This window comes from Notamacropus eugenii, chromosome 1 (assembly GCF_028372415.1).
Source record: "Notamacropus eugenii isolate mMacEug1 chromosome 1, mMacEug1.pri_v2, whole genome shotgun sequence".
NCBI classification, from domain to species: domain Eukaryota; kingdom Metazoa; phylum Chordata; class Mammalia; order Diprotodontia; family Macropodidae; genus Notamacropus; species Notamacropus eugenii.
This window is the reverse complement of record NC_092872.1, coordinates 24,035,788-24,056,797: the sequence shown is the minus strand read 5'-3', so window position 1 is coordinate 24,056,797 and position 21,010 is coordinate 24,035,788. Positions and strand designations below refer to the sequence as shown.

Genomic DNA, 21,010 nt, shown 5'->3' with positions numbered 1-21,010 from the left:
ATAACTCCAAATCTCTAGTACTTTGTTGCCTATACACAACCTCCCACAATTTATCAACTCTGATAACTTTCTCCATTGATTCATGTCAGAGCCAGGGGAACCCTGAAAAGACTCCCTACAGATTATAAAGCCTTGGGTAGAAAATTAAGGGCTTGGAGATATGAATACTTTTATCACTGCTTCCAACTGAAGATGATTATGTTAGAAAGAATGAGCAATAAACAGCTGGCCAAGAAGACAATGTCAAGCTTGTTTTCTGGCCCAATCTGCAAAATTCAAGAATAGTGGGTTCTTAGCCAGAGATAGAGTGAGTGAGCCAATGAATGATGTCCTTATCTGGAAATTTGCTGAACTGATCAATAGGACTTTAGTAAAATGAAAATTCATGCAGATGAAGAAGAGTTCCTAGACACAATGACTAAACCAGATGCCGTGGGGAACTAGTGATTCTAAGAAGCAGAGGTAAAGAGAGGGTACATTCCAGGAAGTATAACTCAAGAGAGAGTAAAAGTAATGGAAATGTCGAGGAATGCACAAGACAGGAGCAGAAATTATTGAAAAAATGAACATGAGATCTTAAGAGAGAGAAACTTAGGTTTCATGAAGCTTTGGTAGGGTGGTATCCATCAGTTATATTAAAGAAGGAGGAACTTAGCAGGTAGGTGGGGCTGTTGGATAACACCCTATGTCCAGACAGTTTTAGTCCCAAATTCCATGACACTTAAGGAAGGAAAGTCTAGTGGAAAATATCTGAGTTAGAAGAAGGGAAGAAAAAATAAAAAGCATTCTTACAACATTTTATTTTTAAATTTTGTTTTATTTTTAATTTATGGAATAAAACAAACATGTCCATAAAAAGTATAATTTTTAAAAAGATGATTGCACATGAAACTGCAAATCTGCTGCTTACAATTTACTGTTCTTACATTTTATTATGGATTTTATCAACAGTTGGAAAATATTGATGGCAAATTTCCAGGAGGTGGAATATGTTTTTGTTTAGAGACTTCTATTCAACTTAACAACATTTATTAATTCCCCATTATGGGTGAGGCATTTGTGCTAAATCCCAGGAAATACAAAAATAAAAGTATGAGTACTTGCTCTAAAGGAGCTTATAGTTTATCAGAAAAAATAATACGTGTGTGTATATTTGTAAATTTAAAATATACACCAAAGAAATGCAAAGTAATTTTGGTGGAGGCAGGAGCGCTGTATTTGAAATAATCAAAAAGGGCATTCTATGTGGGGGTGGTGCTTGAGTAGAGTTTTGAAGGAACCTTAGTGATGCAAAGGGGCAGAGGCAAGGAGGAAGCATATGCTAGTCCAGGACTAGGATACAGCTGAACCCCCAACACAGGACTGAAAGATGGCTTATTGTGTGGGAGAAACAGTAAGAAGACCAGTTTGGCTGGAATGTGGAATGACTCCGGAGTAATGTGTGTTCAGTCCGGACAAGCAGATTGGAGCTAGATTGTTAAGGGCTTTAAATACCAAATGGAGAGAGTTGTATTTGCTATTGGAACTAATAGGGAGCCACAAGTTTTTTGAGCTGAGAAATGACACAGATAGACTTGTGATTTAGGGCTATCACTTTGGGAGATAGACTGATTGGCTGTGACAGAGACTGAAGTCAGAGAGACCTGTTAGGAGACTATTACCGTAGCAGGTGAGAGGTGCCAGACTTGTGATTGGAAAGGAGGATACTCATGTGAGACATAGTAGAAAGGTAGCATGGTTGAGACTTGGAAATTCGATATGGAGAGGACAGGAGAGTGAAGCAGGGAGAATGAAGGAGCTTGTACTAGGGAAGTTAGGGAAGGAGAGCATGAGTTCTGCTTTTACTATGATGGGTTTGACATGTCTATAGGAGTACCGGTTGAAAATGTCCAGTAGACAGTTGGTGATGCCAGACCAGAGTTCGGGAGAGAGACCAAAGCAAGTCGTTTAGATCTGGGAGTCTTCTGGGTAGAATCAATAATTAAACACACAGGACCAGATGAGATCACAGGGAAAGAGGATGGAGAAAGACAGGAAAAAAGATCCCAGGACACAGCCCTGGGATTAATGCAGAATCAAACCACGTTAGCTTTTAGAGGTCATCGGTAACTCTTTCCAGAACATTTGTTCGGCAATGTTAACTTCCCCAGACCATTTGATTAAAACTAAAAGAAAACAAGCCATTGTGTGATGTGTTTGGCAGAATAAGTCAACAGTAACTGTGAAGCAATTCCCAGCTAATTGGCTCTTATCTTGAGACACTAGTGCAGTAAGTAGATTGAAGTGCTGACGTCCTCTTATTCACACCACAGCTGTTAACAACACACTTGTATTTGAGCTCTGGCTTTCACCACAATCCTTCTTAGAACAAGGATATGTAGTATGCCACTCACGATAAATTTTTGCTTTCCCAGTGTCTACATTTTCTTTTCCGTTTATCTGTCTATATATACACTGGTCATGACCCAGAGAGTAGACCTAGGAGCCTCCTATCCTTCACACTCAGGCTACAATTTCTTTCTTTTTATCATGTGCAAGAGGACAGGGAAAGAAATCAGTGAGATGTCTGAAAAATCCTTTTAAAATATGACAGACAACTGCTCTGGTGAGTATTGAGTTTTCATTGAGACAAAAGCCACATCGCAGTGTTTGACTGGACAAAAGTGTGATCAGAGCAATCTGTGTGTGGTTTTCCCAGAGGAAAAAAAAACCAGCAAAAATTGTATGGATCACCATCTGTCAAATGTTAATGTCACTTCCTTTGTTTTCTTTGAAGCCCATACTTGACAAATGGCAAATATCCAACATTTACTCATGCTTGGATGGGGGGAGAGAAAGACGGAAGACTAAAACACAAACCTGTTTTAGAAATAATTAAAAGTATATGATGCAGAACTATAATTTTGGCTCGGGTTGCTGTCTGACCTCTCTTTGTTTCTATTATTTCTTATATTTGTTCTTTCCCACTTTGGTTTCATCTTCTGGTTTTGTGTGATGACCTATATCTTTTTTTATCTTATTTTTAAAATTAATTTATTTTAAACTTAAATACACAATAAGAAAAGACTCCTGTCTTTTTAGCCCTAATATATGACAAGTCTATTTTTAGATATGGAGTTTTTTCTTTTGGTTTTTATGAAGTTAAAACATATTGTGTATTAGTCTTTAGCTAAGTAGGGAATTTTATACTTTTTACTTATATCTTCAGTGCCTAGCACTGAAGGCATTTATTAAAATGCCCATTGATTAATGGATTGACTAAGGTCATAGCTTGAGCTTAACTTCTTTATGCCAACCTATCTCCTGACTTCCCTCCACTGTCAGTTTTACCGTCATAATGAAACTCCCTGAAACAGAAAACTATGAGCTTATATTTTGCACCTCCCCCCTCCATCGTTCATCATATCCAATCAGTCACTAAGTCCATGTAGTTTTTCCTTTTCAATGTCTCCTTCCTTTCATCTGCTCCTTTCTGTTCCCCCTTGTGGCATCCTAGTGTAGATATGATGAGGCTGAACTAGTCTGTATATTTCCCATTTAATTTCTCCTGAAGAAACTAGTCCCAAACTAAATTAATTTTTCTAAAATACCCCCTTTGATCATGTTAATTCCTCGCTCAAAATCTTCAGTGGCTCCCTATTACCTATGTAACAAAGTTAAAATTCTTTAATCTAGCACCTGGGAACCTTGAGGGCCTTGAGGCAATGTGGAATAGTGGAAAGGATGCTGGATATGAAAGCAGATGACATAGGTTTAAATCCTGGCTCTGTTACTAAACCACCTGTATGATTTTGGTAGGCAATCAAACAAGACAAGAAGAACATTTATGAAGCACTTACTCTGTGACTAGCACTGACCAATAGTCTCTGCCTTCAAGTTACTTTCATTTCAATAGGGAAAGACAACAGATTTAAAAAAGCTGAAAAGGTAGCGGTGAATGAGAGGAGTATCTGAGCCAGGAGCACAGTAACAAAGTTTGAAGAGTCAGAAACACAGCCAGGAAGGACATGAAGAATGACTGGCCTGGGCCAGTACCCAAAATGGAGGATACAAACAGAACTCACCAAAAGGAGAAGGGAGCCAGCATGGTGGAAAGCTATGTCAGGGTAAGAAGGCCCCAGATGCTGAAGGAAGTTCCACAGGACAACTCAGTCAGAACAACAGAGTTCATAGAGTCAGCCAGGAAGGACAAGTCATAAAACCTTTCTGGGCCCCAGTTCCTTCAGCTATAAAAAGAGAGATTTGTGAATAGAATAGATGGCCTTTATCTATGTCCCTCCCCAGTTTTATCTCCGGCCTGTCCCCTGAACACTCCATATTCTAGGAATTTGTTTTCACACTGTATTCGTCTCCTCAGCCCATCCATTCTTCAGGTTCAAGCCCAAGCCTGGTCTCTTCCACAGATTTCTCTAACCTTAGTTGGAATTTCTGTGTAGTTTATTTCCTGTACCACATCTCATATGAGACTTTGTACTCAGGGAAAAGTTATACTCAGCTCTTTTCATGTGTTCTCCACTTAGATATGAGCTTCTGGAAGGCAGGGATTATACCTTCTACCTCTTCACATCAAAGAGAGTGTCTACCACAGGGCCTCAGACATAACAGACACTCAATACATTTGTTGATTGACTGATAGAACTGACTGACTGGAATAATCCCTATCCCTGATTGAAGACTAATTAAACATAGGGTATGGAGGATATTTTGGAGTCTTTCAATGAGCAACTTGTATAAAACACAGTACTAATCCTACAGTAAGATCTTGGGAGTAGAACGGACCTCATCCATTATCTAGGCCAACCTATATTTCAAAGAAATCCCATATATGATAACCCACGATGTGGTCCCCCAGACTTTACTTGAAAAGCTCTAGGAAAGGGGCTGCTAGGTGGCACTGTAGTGCACAGAATACCAGACCTGACGTTGGGAAGACTCATCTTTCTGAGTTCAAATCTGGCCTCAGACACTTCCTACCTGTGTGATTCTGGCCAAGGGGCTTCACTTTGTTTGCTTCAGTCTCCTCAGCTGTAAAATGAGTGGAAGAAAATGGCAAACCATTCCAGTATCATTGCCAAGAAAATCCCAAATGGGGTCACAAAGAGTCGGACATGACTGAAAAACAGCACAATGGAGGCATTTACCACGTGACAAAGCAGCCCATTCAACTTCTAGATATCTCTAATTAATAGCTTTTCCATATATAAGAATAGTTAGCATTTATATAGAGCACTGTGTTTTACAAAGCACTTTACAAATATTATCTCATCCTATCCTCTCAAGAACTCTAGGAAATATTATTTTAGCCAGTCTACAAATGAGGAAACTGAGGCAGAGATATTACTTTAGCCATTTTACAAATGAGGAAACTGAGGCAGAGATTGGCTAAGTGACTTGGCCAGGATCATACAGCTTGGAAGTGTCTGAGGCAGGATTTGAACTTGAGTCTATCTACATGTATACCTCCCTCTATGTACCTTCTACAACTTGTCCCTAGAAAATTTGACTTACAGGGATAAGTAGACTAAATCCAATTCCCATTCCATATGCCAGACCTCCATTTACTTGAAGACAGTTATGGCCTCTCTTCTCCAAGCTAAGTATCCCCAGTTTTTTTGCCCAAACACTCTATGCCATGGGGAGAAAGATCCTTCCCCACAGGGGTCATCCTCCTCTGGACATATTTCAGCTTTTCCATGCGTTTCCTAAAATGTGCCCCTTAGGACCGAGCCCAGAAGGACATACTTGTTCTGACCAGGACAGAGGAAAAATGTCTTTGGTCTCGCTTGCTCTGGACACAGTGGTAGTTGCGTGCTTCCTTTGACATCCAATTAGCCATAGAGCTACAGACTATATAGAAGGAGAGCAAACAGAGTTCCTGGTTTTCTTTACTTATTAATTTATGGAAAATCCTTGGAAGCCAACTCACTTATGACTACCTCTACCTTCCCCAAACTCCTTCATGTTCTTTCTTTGGTCACTTTTTGTATAAGTCTCCATCCTGATGAGAAGGGAGAGATGGTTGGAAAGGACCGAGGGGAACGCCACCAAATAAACTGGAGATTGTTTCAAAGTCGTTTGGGCTTCTTCACATAAATTGTGTTTTATGTTCACCCTGGTGTCCACCAGTCCCACATGCAAATGTTGCATGTATTTGGGCAGAGACTGAAATAACCTCCCAGACCCAAATTTTTCCTTGGCTCCTAAGGGGGATTACGTGGCCCTTTCCCTGTAATCTTTTTCTTCCTGGGGTTAGAATTTGGCATGTCTGTATGCAGGCATGTGAAAGGATAATTTTAAGAAAGAAAGAAAATTGCAACGATTGAATTGTAAATGCTCACCAATTATATTTCCATTTCCTATTTTTCATCCAATGAATCAAATCAGATAAAGCTCTGAAGTTCTTGGCAGATCAGTTCCTGATAGCAGTGCAATTCCAGTGACTAAAACAGCTTCGTACAAGTGAGAAGCTGTTTAAAATGTTCAGTCCTGGAAGTAAATCCATTAGTGTGTTTGTCTTGTTTACAAAAGTATATGTTCAGAAGGAAAATGAGAAGTCTATTTTTTAAAAAAGCAACAATAAAGATCTTTCTAGCAGAGATCAAAAGTTAAAGATCAAGTTAATCTTTGAATGGAGGTTTTGTTTTGTTTGGGTTGGGTTTTGGAGGGAATGGAGAGAGTGGGAGAAAGAAAAGGAAAATCTGGGTTTATTTTTGTAATGGTAAAAGTGCCCTCCGCTTGGGATTTCCAGTGGCTGGGAAGGACCTGCATTCTACTAGGCTTCCTTAAAGATTATAATCTTACTTCACCTCTTGGAACCCCTAATTCCCTTCAAAGACCCAGCTTAAGTGCCATTTCCTATATGAGGCCTTTCCCATCCCTGCAGTTCTTAGCGTTCCACCCAAGCTCATGTAAACACCATAAATTACCTTGTATTTGCTCCACGTATATTTTGTCTTTGCTTAACTTTGTGGATATTCTTTTTTCCCCTAAATCAGTCAGTCAACCATGAACATTTATTAAGCACCTAGTGCTTTACAGGCATTGTGCTAGCTGCTGGGAATTCAGCTACCAAGAATGAAGCAGTTGCCACTTGTAAGATGATATTTGGTTGGGGAAACATAGATAGATAGATAGATAGATAGATAGATAGATAGATAGATAGATAGATAGATAGATAGATAGATGGATGGATGGATGGATGGATGGATGGATGGATGGATGGATGGATGGATGGATGAACAGGTAAGTAGGTAGGTAGATAGATGATAGATAGATGTGTATATATATATATGTGCATGTGTATATGTATGTATACATGTGTATATATATATACACATATATATAAACAAGTCTATAAAAAGAGAAGAAATATTACTAAACATAAAGTTCTTGGGGAAGGACAGCATTTAGAGTTAGAGGCAACAAAGTTGTGTAATAGGTGAAGTTTGAGCTATGCTTTGATACAAGGGACTCTGTAAAGTGGGAGTGAGGAAGGAGGACTTTTCAGCTATGGAAGATGACCAGTGCCAAGGACAAAAATGGAGGATGGAGTGTCGTGAATAAGGAACAGAAAGAAGGCCAATTTCACTGAATCACAGAATATAGGAAACAAAAAGATATACAAAGGCTAAGAAGATGGATTGTGCCTGGATTATGAAGAGATTTAAGAGCTAAATCATAAAGTTTACATTTTATCCTAGAGGCAGTAGAAAGGGGGGTTGGCAGGAATGCTTGGAAGACGTAAAAATACAGGATGGCATGCTTCCTCTTGTCAAGGACATAGTAGTAGGTGAAGGGGAACAATGGAAAATGGGCCTGGAAAGGTAATGTATATTTGGCAGGCCATGACCTAACCTATCAGATCAGATTCCATCTCAAGGGCTTCTTTCTAATCAGAAATCTCTATGGCTCATGCCCCCATCCAAGGTTTCCCTTTGGAACGTCAGAATTGGGCTCATGTGTCTCAAATGATGCTCACTTGGCTTCTAAACATGCAGAACAGCTAAGATATTGCTACAGAGTAGGTTTTTTAATTAAGCCAACCAAAAATACAGAGACAATTCAGGGCCTAGAGCAAAACAATGCAGAACCCTCCCAGGGAACTCCATTTCCCTCCCAGAGCTTCAGCTCACCATCCCCAAGAGCTCATGGAACCACTTAGTTACATCTATGCTTTGCTAGTGAAATAGCAGGACCAGAAATTAGCACAGCGTCCTATATTACAGCTTTGTTCCTGCTTCTGCAATGTGTCTCATATCCATCCCCTTCTCTCCACTCACTCTGGCACCATCCAAATTCAGGCCCTCATCACCTCTCACTTGGAATATTGCAACAGATTCCTAATTGGTTTCTATGCCTCAAGTCTCTTCTCACTGCAACCCATCCTCCACACAGCTGCCATAATGATTTTGCTAAAGTACAGGTCTGACTACATCATTTCCATACTTAATAAATTCTAGTGGTTCTTTATTCTATGTAGGATCAACTATAAACTCCTCTTTGGGGCATTGAAGCCCTTCACAACCTAGCCTCCCTCTACCTTTCTTAGCTTTATTACACGTTATACCCTTTTACAAATGCTGCTGTTCAGCCAGACTGGTCCTCTTACTCTTTGTCCTACATGGAGCTCCATTTCCCATGTCTGTATCTTTACACAGGGTGTTCCTCCTGCCTGGAATATACTTCCCCCTGACCTCTGCTTCTTAGAAATCCCTAGTTTCCTTCAAGGCTCAAGTAGCACCTTCTAAATGAAGTCTTTCCTTGTCTACCCCAAATGCTAGTACTTGCCCCTCATTTTTTAACTGTATGTAAACCTATTGTGTGTATACATTTTTAAATGCATGTTTTCTCCCTCATCTGGATGGCAAATTAACTAATTGATTGATTGAGTGAGTAAATGTACTTTTTTCCTGAAAACAATCTTTACCATTAAAAAAAATAAGCAGTCACTTTCAAGCAAATTACAGATAAAACTTAGCCACTGACTAAACCCGGTATCAAGCACTAATGGTCATTAGTTGGCTCAGGAACAACCATAGCATCTGGGCTGTTGAAATATCCATGAACTGTAGGCTTTGCTTGTCTTACTATTTATTTTAAACTTGTCTTGTTCAAGGCAGTGTCTGTCTCATAACAAAACACATAGAATGATCTGCGAAAGTATTAATCTACAATTCGTATGTTTGGTCTACATATATTTTTAGTCATCCATGCTTGGCATCCTAGACCAACCAAATATCCAGACTGATACATTGAATTTTGCATTGGGTTGGATGTTTGACCTTGTGTGAAAACAACCTAATTCTTCTAGTACAGAATTGAGAAATAATATGTAAGGATCACTACGTAAGGATCCAGCCAGCTGCATACTGACAGTTTTTAACTGTGTTTTATTATATTGCTATTTAATTTGTTAACTATTTCCCAATTACATTTTAATTTGGTTCCCTGTACACTGGGAAGTGATGCAGATTATATGGGCCCATTAGATCTAGACCATATTTTGAAGAAAACAAAGGTTGAGAATGAAACCCCTTTAATAATAGCAAGCACTTATACAATGCTTTAAGGTTTGCAAAGTATTTTACAAATATTACCTTATTTTATCCTCACAACAAATCTGGAGGGTAAATGTTACTATTGTCCCCAGTTTACAGCTGAGGAAACTGAGGCAGACAGAAGTTGAGTGACTTGCCCAGGGTCACACAACTACTAAGTGTCAGCGGTTATATTTAAATTTAGGTCTTCCTGACTTCATGTCCAGCATGCTATCCACCATACCACCTAGCTACTTCTCTACTAATTACTCACATTTTTGGAACACTGTAAGTTTTACCAAGTACTTTCCTCCCAAATCCTTATGAAGTGATGAGATAATTAGAGCATAGGCCCTTAGAGCATAAGGAAGGAGTGCACAAATCCAGTTTGGACATTTACTACCTGTTTAAACCTGAGCAAGTCCCTGAACGTCCCTCAGCCTCATCTGTAGAATGGGGCCTATTATAATACCCTGGAAGGTAGATCTAAGAGTTGCTGTAAGGATCAAATGGGGTAATATTTTTAAAGCATTTTGTAGGCCTTGAAGTGTTGTATAAATATTATTGTTATCATTTTGTCATTACAGTAACAAAACTTATTATTAGCTTCATTTTATAGATGACAAAACTAAAGCCCAGGTAGGTAAATGACTTACCCAGTCATGCAATTAATGTGAGTATTAACTTCGGTCACTTACCTATCTCCAAATCCAGTGTTACTACCATATCACACCCAACTTCACTATTTTCTATCTAATTCCTTTCACCCCTTCCTCATTGAATGGCAAACTTGAACCGCTTTTGGCCTTTGCCATAAGTATTTAACTAAACTTTTGGATCAGAGAATTTTTATTTGGTCTCATTTAGTCCATTTCTCCCCCTCAACCCCATTCCCCTTCATCTTTCGTGTTTATTCAGATTTAAGTTGAAGACCTTCTTCCTCCCAAGGCGTTTGGAAAGAGAAAATGTCAGATTTCAAGCAGAGAAAAAAAATCCTAAAATGCCACACATTATACATGCCAGATGAAGTACCCAAGATGGCTGTCAGACAGTGTAAACAGGCTGCTAACATTGGATGGACTTAGTCCTACTCATGGAGAATTCTACACAATTATACGCAAAGGATTAAAAGAACAGGAGTTTGATTATAGTTTGAGGTTCAGGGGAATAATAATGATTGTTGTAAATTAACCATTACCCTTCACGATGAAAAATGCCACGTTTTCACAACAGAGCAAATAGTTGTTCACCAAAGCAAAAGTCAGATACTCCCCAGGGTTGGCTGTGACAAATGTCTTCTTCCTACACTGAAGTAATTCCCTATGGTACCTAGTATTATAGATATACATGGTAGCTTTGTCCTTCCCCTTTCTTTTTCTGTTCAAAATAAAGTGGCAATGATGCATCTTTTACAGCCCATAGCAAAATAAAATGATTATCCATATTAAAAAATTATAATCAACCTTAATTCAGTCCCTACTATATATATCTAGCACAGTATGTGGCTCATTGGTGGAGGACATGAAATAAATATCCTCCACCCTCATGGTGTTTGCTCATTAAATTCTGTGGGGGGAGGGGGTAACACCTGCAAACTCGAGGCTGCTTGTGACCTTCTAGGACCTCAAGTGCAGCCCTTTGACTGAATATTAGTCATCCATGTTTGGCACCCTAGACCAAGCAAATATCTAGACTGGTGCACTGATTTTTGCATTGGGTGGGATGTTTGACCTTGTAAGTCTTCTAATATAGATTTTATTGGGATTTGTTCTGTGAAGTTTGGATTCAGTCAAAGAGCTGCACTTGAGGACCTAGAGGGCCACATGTGGCCTCAAGGTTTCCCGCCCATGTTCCTACCTCCAAGCAATTGCAGAAAGATGGGTAGTTGTATTAAAAAAAATTCAGTAAAACACTCTCTAACATCCTTTCAAAGCCATCTCCCAGTGTCTAACTGGGAAATTTCTTCTATTAGCTAAACAAAATCTTTTAGAGCTTCATTGTAAACCAATTTCATCTTCTCCTGTCCTCAGGAAAAAGAACAAGCACCTGGTTAGCATCTTCCTCGTTTTAAAGATTCTAGTACAGTTGTATTGAGTTCATGGGATTAGGGCAATTGCCAACAGGGAATGAACTGTGGCAAGTTTTCCAAGCTGGTTCCCCCCATCCCAAGAAGTTGGACAGTATTTGGGTAAATTTTAGGACATACTTTAGCTATCCAGTTATTTGGAAAACTAATCATTTACAAGGTCAGCTAGAGTATAATCAGTTTATAGGAAGATCTAAGGGAGAATTGGTCCTAAACAAGCGAGGGATGACAATGAGACTAGCCATTTGAAGATGTTAGTATGACAACACTGTAGTTACTTATAAGAAAGAGGAAAGAAAGCCTTGTAATAAAAATTTCCCCTTCATCCCCCAAAATTCCCTGTTCGCTCTAGTCAGCCCCCCTCATTTACAGCAATGGCAGTGGTCCTGGTCCTGTTGCATCTGGAAACGACACAGATAAATTTCACTCTCCATCATAAAAATGATTAATGCTCTATTATATTAACCTTTTAAACTAGTTGTTGTGGGTTGTAGCAAATCATCGGCTATAAGCAACTTGGCAAGTTTTAAAGACCTTTGCAACTCCAACCTAGTTAAAAGAGGAATCAGGTTTTAGACTTTTTACAAATAAATTGATTTCAAAGAAAGCAGAAAGACTTGGTGCCATTAACTAGCTCTCTTTCCCCCTCACCCCAATATGGAAGAAGGCTTTCTTCGTCCCAGGGCACAGTAAGAATTTAAATGGGCTCCTTCCTTAACTCTCAACCTTTCTTCCCAGTGTTCGAGGACCTGTGGAGGGGGTGTTCAGAAAAGAGAAGTTCTCTGCAAACAACGCATGGCCGATGGCAGCTTCCTCGAGTTGCCAGAGACCTTTTGCTCAGCCCCAAAGCTCGCCTCCCAGCAAGCCTGCAGGAATGAGGACTGTCCCCACGAATGGCTTCTCTCTGAGTGGACACAGGTAAGAGCCTGAGCAGGGAGGGGTGAGGCGAAGCAGGCCCTGGGGAAGCCACCTTCCCTAACATGCTGGAATCTGTAACTCTGTGACTGTGGGGAGCCAGCTTGGGCAGCCAGCCCTCACCTCATGGTTGGAAGCATGTCATTGTAGCTGGCCCTTTTGTGGAGCAGAGCGGATTCCTGTTTGGGAATGGGGCTCCCCCTGGGACTCTGGGTCTCTGCTCCCCGCCTGCAGTTATTTTTGGTCTCTTCTCAGGGGGTCAAGGCCTCTCTGGCTCTTTTTCTCGCAAGCTATAGCACAGTGATTTATTTCAAAGAGAAGCCAAAAGAGATCCTGCTCCTCCTCTGTCAGTTTCCTGGCTCCAGAAGCCCAGCCTTTTCCCGGCCAAAAACTGTTTTGTGTCTTTTTCCCCCTCCTGATCTCCTATGTGTGGGTGATGGCTCACATTAGCATCTGCCCTCAGGGATGATGCAGCCCCAAAGACAGTTGGGTTTGGAGTGAGGACACCTGGGTTTGAGTCTCTTGAGAAGCCCTGCTTCTAAGTCGCATCATTTTCAATTTTCTGTATGTTGGCTTCCTCACCTCTAAAGTAAGAGCAGTGGATGAGATGATTACTAATGTCCTTTCAGCAAATTTGTTGTCTCTTCTGGCATTCTATGATTCTGTGATCCCCGGTTTACCTTACTAAATCCCCTTATGCATTTAGCATCCATTAATTTAATTGAACCCATCTTAAGTCTGCCTTTGCTACTTCATGGGGGTAGTATTACCACATAACTTGAAACTCAGAGACTCTTCCTCTCTCTGTGCTCATGTGTTCACCATCGAGCTCCCTAATGAATCATTGTCTCAGAAGGATCTAGCTGGGAACGGACTAATGGAGACCACAGTGTGCCTCTCCAAGTGTGCTAGAGCCAAAACTGAGAGTTACCTCTTGCCTTTCATGCAGGTTTAGGGGATAATCCGCCCTAACTCTTTGTATAGTTTACAGCTCCTTGTGATCACAACTGATTGAACTACATCACGCTCAGCCACTTGGATCCCCAAAGTGGAAAACTTCTTTGTAAATTAAGATGCCAGCTCTTTAAAAATTAGACCCCAGGCTCCCTTAGGACATTGATTTCTTATTCTAGTGCCAATGGAAGACAGCATGCTCTTGGCTTTGCCTCTGTTGCATTCTGTATGAGGTGCCTGCTAAGGCAAATAGAATCAAGCTTTCCTCCAACAATGCCAAATAACTGCTCATTTCCAAGGATTTATCATTTGGCTATAAAAATCTCCTTCTGGGGCAACTTTATCCCCAAGGTACTCAGAAGGAGAGAACAAATTTTTTTCATATATAAAACATTATTTGATCTAGGCTACTTACTGAAGTTAATCTCTGTATGCACATGTACATGTGTGGGTGAATGTCTTTTTCTGGAATGGCTTTTAATAGCTAAAGAGTCATCATATTCTTAAATATAGGAAAATGAGGAAGGTCATGTACCAAGAAGAAATGGTGATATAGGTGGTATTGGCTTGAGATATAGTATAATTAAAGCTGATTAGCAAAAGGTATTGCTTCTCTCCTCCATGAAGGAGGCCAAAGCAGGCCCTGTGGAGTGTGTAGAACTTGGTGAGACATCAAAAGCACCAAGTCATCCACTGCATCCTGAGCCATCGCCAGCCATCTTGAGTTTTGTCTTGTCGCTGAACTTCAGTGGTTCTGAAAGAGAGAGTGAGGCTGGAGACTGTGCCACTCTGCCTCACTTCAATCCAATTCATGCATGAGGTGAGACATTATCCCCTGACATCATTCGTCCTTTCCAAAATCAAAGGACAGAGAACTGGGGTCAGTCATATCAGCAGAAGAGTCCCAATGAGATCTGGCTATGGTTTCACTGTCTATTGGTATCCCTGGGGTTAACAGGATTTTGAGCAAAATGGACGTTAGAGAATTCAGAAGAAATTGCTGGTGTTTGGTGTTAAAATTTATCAGAGGCCTGCATGATATAGAGAAAAGGAAAAGTAATGCTATATTAAGTTCTACGAGGTTGAGCATCATTCAGCATACATTATTTTTATCCTCCTGCTTCTGCTGATCTGTATGAGGAGACGAGAAAAGATAAGGGAGATAAGCAGCTAAAGCACACTGGCTGCCCAGATGCAGGTCCACCACCCTTGCTGCCTTGCGCCATCTTCAACTAATCCTGATGAGAACACCCTAAATTATATCATTTCAGAAGTCGGACTTTCCAAGGAGCTGCTGACCACATGTAGGCAATACTCAGCCAAAGGAATGTTGGGAAGTTCTTGGTTGTCCTGTCTGATTCATAAAGATTCTGAAAGTGGAGGGTAGGGTAGGAAATGGAGTTCTGACATTAGGAAATCAGTTCATTTGAATCCAACCTAGAGACACCCAAAAGTGTTCCCTGTAGTGTAGCAAGATGTTTAAGACTCACTATCTCATCAGAACCGCTGCTTTCTTGGCCCTCTGACTGAGAAGAAATGTCACATCCACCCTTGAAAGCTATTTTTCTGTGCTGGTAGGACAGGTTCATGCTTCCAATAGGTTTTTTTTCCTATCTGGCCTTAGATATTTGGGTTAAATCTCATGGTTTATCAGATAGAATCCATCTGACAAAGTAGGGCAACCTGGGCTTCTCTTGTGTACTTCAACTAAAATTATTGGCAGATCCTATTCAAAGAAAAGACTTTAAAATAAAAACACATCCCTGAAAAAAGTCGTACCTCATTTTCTTAAAGTCAGCTCCCTATTTTTTTTTTTTTACCAATTAAAATCCCTAAGGGAAAGGCTACCAAGGAAACATCTTTTAAAATCCTTTTGTGAAATTTTCCCCAAAAAAATAAAATTAAGAAAAATATTTGCTTTAGAAGAGAGTTTAGGGATCGTGGAATCCATCCCTTTCATTTTAAAGATGAGAAAACTGAGGCCAAGAGATATAAACATGGCTTGCTGAGAGAAAATCCAGGCGTCCTAACTCTTCATCTAACATTTTCCCCATTAAGTTATCTGAAGTGCTTTGAACACTAAAAATAAAACCTGGGGGATAGAAGGGTTGATGTAGTTTATTTTTATCATGAAGTTTTTTCCTCCTTTGGATATGATGGGGTCATCTGCAAACGAAGAAAACCAGAGAGAAGGTTCTTGATCTGGAAATAACGAACATGATCTAACTAAAGTACAAGTTGCGATTCCCACCATTGTCTCTGAAGCTTCTCCAGATTAAATTTCATTTAAAAAATAGCAGTATAGATAACAAAGAATCAATTTGCTAAATACGGAGTTTGCCAAAAGTCTTAGTGCAATTTTATGCTATTAAAATTATTTGCTACGATTTATGCTTTTTAAGCACTAAGACACCTGGGACACTATATTCAAAAGTTGCTAAAAATTTGATGCTGAAGGTCTTAAAATAAACATTTATCAAGTTATCCCAAAAGAACGCACCACCCTAGTGGCCACTGTTATATCACGGCTTCCTAACTGACTTCCATCTCTCTGATCTATCCTGTACCTTGCCCCCAGATTAATCTTCCTAAAACACTATTTTCATCCAGTCATCCTATTCCACAAAAAAGCCTTCAATAATTTCCAAATGGCTCCCCAAAATCAAGTACAAATTCCTTCATTTGGCTTCCACAATGTGACCCCAACCTATATTTCTAGCTCTATCTAATGCTCACAGTCATTTCGGTCAAATGAAAATTATCAGTTATCCCACCCCACACTATGGCCCTTGGACTTTGACATTTCCATGTCTTTATTTTCTTATAGGGTTATAGTTTGTGTGTATTCTGTTTTCCTTTTTTCACTTCACCAGAAGTTTTCTCCCCCTTGTCTTTACCTAATACTGCCCAACTCAGTCTCCGTTTCCACTATGGTCTGGAATTTCTTTGTTCTCCAAGGTTGCTCACAGAGGTTGCTCGCTGCTGCTGTTTGTCTTTCCTTCTCAAAGAGGACCATGACATCAGGGAGGTGATACCATGACATGCAAGTAAACTGAATTTAAGTGAGGGAGGGCTGTGCAAAGTCACTGGGTCCAATGGTCAGATATGGAGCAGGAAAACTGGAGATGACTCAGGATGCAGTGGGAGAGCTTGACCTTTTCAAGCTAAGGTCTTTAACAGATCTCAGTTTGTCTGAGGCAGTGCCCATTCAGCGATTAAGGCATTCCCAGTTCATTCCAAATAGCAAAGATCCCTCCTTACTCTCTCAGAACTCATTGAGCTCTAAGTAATTTATATGTAGCACACCAAGGTTTCACTTGATATACAGTTGAGGTGGTGCTACAAGAAATTACTAGAGAGCAGATGACAGAGATCATTGCGGAGCAGCTAATGGATCCTCAAAGCTGATTGCAGCCACATCACACTTCTTAAAGGAGGGCAGGTCTGAGAGATGGGGCAGGTAAAAATCAACTATGACTGCCCCATATGAGTATAGAGAAAGAACAGTTAAATGAGCAACATAAGGAGACAATGAAGGGAGAAAACAATCACATCATTTAGTCTGATTTCAAAGCAGGAATTCTTGAAGAATCCAAGGCAGAACCAGATGAGGATATAGGCAAAAACAGAATCCTAGCAATGAAATGCAGAGACAGAGCAGGGTAACTAGCAAGGAGATTCCTTGGACAACAGTGGAGCTCACTCAGCCTCCCATTAGAACTCCAAAAATAAGACCGGCCACAATTGAAGGCATTCCTGATTGGCATAACCTTACGGCACCTCACCTTTAAGCAACTAAGATTGTTGCATTCTTGCTTAATTTATAATCATTTCTTCATGATTTTGCATGTGCCTGTATATTCAGGGAAGAGGAACGGTATCTTCTACTTTTTATTTTCATTTAATCTTTTAAGATTTGGGCCATTGTTCCACCTTGTCCAGATCTTTCTGAATCCCAGCTCTTCTAGTTGATTTGTTGGCTCTCCTTCCCAACTTTGAGTTAACCAATACTTTATGATTCCACCTATATAACTGACAAAAATGTCCTACAGATGCCAGGTCCGCAGCAATCCATGAATTTCTGCTCTTGGTAGGTCTGATCATCACTCTAGTCCCTAAGCCAGTTCTCAGTGATAATGAGATCAGATTTTTCTCTTTGAATTCATATCTTATGTTTATTTTACTATTCATATTGTGTACATTTGCACAAAAACATCTGAGACCAAAGAGTGTGGCTACATTCCTCATCTTAGGTATTTCTTCTGTGAATTACTGGTTCTCCCCATGGACATAATTCTTCCCAGGTTATATGCTCTGGTTCGGCAGATGTATGGAAGCAAAGTTCTCCTTCCCCTTCATTTTTAGTTAAAACTTCTTAATGAATACACTTCTAGACAAATACATTTCACCGGCCATCATTAGAGAGACTCCATTCCTTGCTGGAATTCCTGTATTTACGTTGTTGATTAATGTTGGAATGGAGTTTTGGTTTTTTTTTGGGGGGGGGTGGCTATGTTTGAAAATTGGTATACTTTATTGCTTAACCTTTGAAAAGTTTGATCTGAGTTGAGGGATAAAGTCAACTTTTTACAACTTATTCTATTATCTAAATCCATGTGATAAAGTTTTGTTCTACTGTGGGTCCAAGGGCCCCCTCTTACAAAATGATCACTTTTGGGGTTCTTTTATTAACTTCTCCAGGCAGGCCTCCTTATATTTTCACTGGCTTGAGAGGGAGTTGCCAAGATCTTGCAGACTGATGCTCCCCCTTTAACGTGGACTGCCTGGTTTCTCTTTCACTGCCAGTGTTCCACAAGCTGCGGAGAGGGCACCCAGACTCGGAGTGCCATTTGCCGAAAGATCCTGAAATCTGGAGAGTCGGTCATCGTCAACTCTTCCCTGTGCCCTCCACTGCCTTTCTCTTCCTCCATCCAGCCCTGCATGCTAGCAGCCTGTGCTAGTGAGTATGACAGGCTCCAGAGATGGGGACACTGGAACTCAGGCCTTAGAAGGCTACCTCCCTGTTCTCAGGTTGTTGTTGATGCCCCCAGAGCTCTGCTGAGGCTTTTGCTGGCCACCTGACAGTCAGGTTGGAAGGAGAGGAGTTCTGACTTCCCATGGGCAGAGGGGCCTCTCTTCTCCCTGAGAAGAATGGTTTGCAGGGGTGGGGGAAAAGTTCACTTGTCTGGCATACAGAGACCTGGAAGCTGGAGGTAGCCTATAACTAATGAAGTCTAATATTATCCACCCTGGGGTTTTAAATCACCTCCAAACAGATTTGCTCTGTTTAATATTAATCCCTGAGGTTGTAACACTTTGGGGCTCTCGCCACCATATGCGTTAGGGCCCTGGTGCTTTGCAGGGTCCACATGGTAAATTTTTAACAAGGGGAACTCTCCTTCCCTTTTGTCCTCTCCTTCTGTTTATTAAACCAAATTCTTTATTCAAATGCCTTTAACAAGGGGAACAGCATTTCCCCTGAGCTTCTCCCTCCTCAGTCCCCAATCCCTGCGCTTTGGCTTCTAATGACATGGAACCACACAGCAGGGTGACAGGCATCCTGCTCAATTGCACCTTGTTAGCTCTTACGTTTTTATTGTGGCGGCCTGATGCTCAACAGCTGGTAGCCGGTGGCGCCCATAAAACGTAATGCGTGAAACGGCTGCCCAGGCCAAAGTAAACTGCCAGAGTCCTCACTTTTCTAACCTCTGTCTCTCCTTTCTTTCCTCTTTCTCCCTCCTCCCACACCTTTGAAAATGCTTAATCAAATGCTACTTTGGCCCATTTTTATATAATTCAGCTCTATCCTTTTTCTCTCCTCCTGTACCCTTATTTACTTTTTCAGTGTGTATATGTATTATCTCCCTATGACCCCTCCTCCCTTCATCTCCTTCTTTCCTTCCTTAATCTTTCCCATTTTACACCTCCTCTTACTGTCGTTCTCTTTATCTTCTCTCTCCTCTTACTTCTCTTTCCTCTTACTTCTCTCCTCTTACTTCCTCTTATTTTCCTCTTCTTCCCCTTTTCCCTCTCCCTCTCCTCAAACTCTATTTTTATGGTTCCTTTTCAGGACCCAGTCGTCCATCTCAAAAGCACAGTCCCCACATTACAGCTGTCAGGAAGATCTATATTCAGACCAGGAAACAAAGGAAGCTCCACTTTGTGGTGGGAGGCTTTGCCTACCTGCTTCCCAAGACTTCTGTGGTCCTCAGATGCCCCACACGGAGGTTTCGAAAGCCTCTCATCACCTGGGAGAAGGATGGCCAGCACCTCACCAGCTCCGCCCACATTACAGTGGCCCCTTTTGGCTACCTGAAGATACATCGTTTGAAGCCCTCGGACACAGGCACCTACACTTGCTCCGCAGGACCAGCTCAGGAGCATTTTGTGATCAAGCTCATAGGGGGCAACCGTAAGCTTCTGGCCAGACCCTTAGGACTGAGGGGCGAGGAAGAGGCTCCCTCAGTGAGGAAGAACAGCCCACATGAGGCCCTTCGCACCCAGGAGAAGCACCAAAATGGAATTTTTTTCAATGGCAGTAAGGCTGAAAAGAGGGCCCCCGCAGTTGACCCAGGAAACCACTATGATGAGATTGTCTCTAGGCTGCTGGAGCAGCGGGGTTGGCCTGGGGAGCTTTTCACCTCTTGGGAGGCCCAGGACTCTACAGAGAGGAACATCTCCTCAGAGGAGGACCAGAATCCAGAGCAAGCCCTTCTCCATCTACCCTTCACCATGGTAGCCGAGCAGCAGAGGTTGGATGACCTCCTCAGGAACATCTCTCAACAGCCTGAGGAGCTTCAGGACTTATATAGCAAACACCTGGTGGCCCAGCTGGCGAAGGAAATCTTCAGGACTCACCTAGAGCATCAGGACTCACTCCTCAAGTCCACAGAGGGAAGAGTCCACCCCGTGGCCATCCCTCCCCACAAACACGTGTCTGGATTCAGCAGCTCCCTCCGTGTCGCCTCTCCAGGCTCCTCAGGAGAGGTGAGAAGTGGCCAACCCCACAGGAAGCCAGTGATACTGAGAAAGATCTCAGCTGCCCAGCAGCTCTCAGCCTCTGAGGTGGTCACACACCTTGGGCAGACCGTAGCCCTCGCCAGTGGGACATTGAGTGTCCTTCTGCACTGCGAAGCTGTGGGAAACCCAAAGCCTACCATCACCTGGGCCAGGAATGGAGAAGAGGTGCAGTACAGTGACAGGTGAGCAGAGGTCTACTTTTTAGACAAGAAAGTGGTAGGGAGAGAGGAGCACTACCACTCCCCCCTGGTCCTCAGTCTCTCCTTTCTTCTCATTCTCATTTTATTCTGCACTGAGGTATTTTCCAGGGCAGAATATCAAGAACTGGGCTCAATAGGAACATCTGGATTTTAGTCCTTCATCTATCCCTGACAGATTGCTTGAATTGAGGCTGGTTATTTCATTTACATAAGCCTCAGTTTTCCTTTCTCCAAAATGATGTTAACACTGCCTGCCTTTGCTTTACCCCACAGGGTAACAAAGATTAAGGAAAGGCTTT

The 21,010-nt window shown here is 41.4% G+C and overlaps 1 protein-coding gene across 6 annotated transcripts in view; it reads left to right on the top strand.

Moving 5' to 3' along the window:
* ADAMTSL1 (ADAMTS like 1) overlaps positions 1 to 21,010 on the top strand; it is a 1,091,970-nt gene that overhangs the window by 984,140 nt on the left and 86,820 nt on the right. For all 6 annotated transcript variants that reach the window (XM_072655697.1, XM_072655722.1, XM_072655679.1 and 3 more), the window contains 3 exons: positions 12,361 to 12,540; positions 18,298 to 18,451; positions 19,562 to 20,693. In XM_072655697.1, coding sequence (XP_072511798.1) covers positions 12,361 to 12,540; positions 18,298 to 18,451; positions 19,562 to 20,693 — 1,466 coding nt within the window. The remainder of the gene's footprint in view (positions 1 to 12,360; positions 12,541 to 18,297; positions 18,452 to 19,561; positions 20,694 to 21,010) is intronic.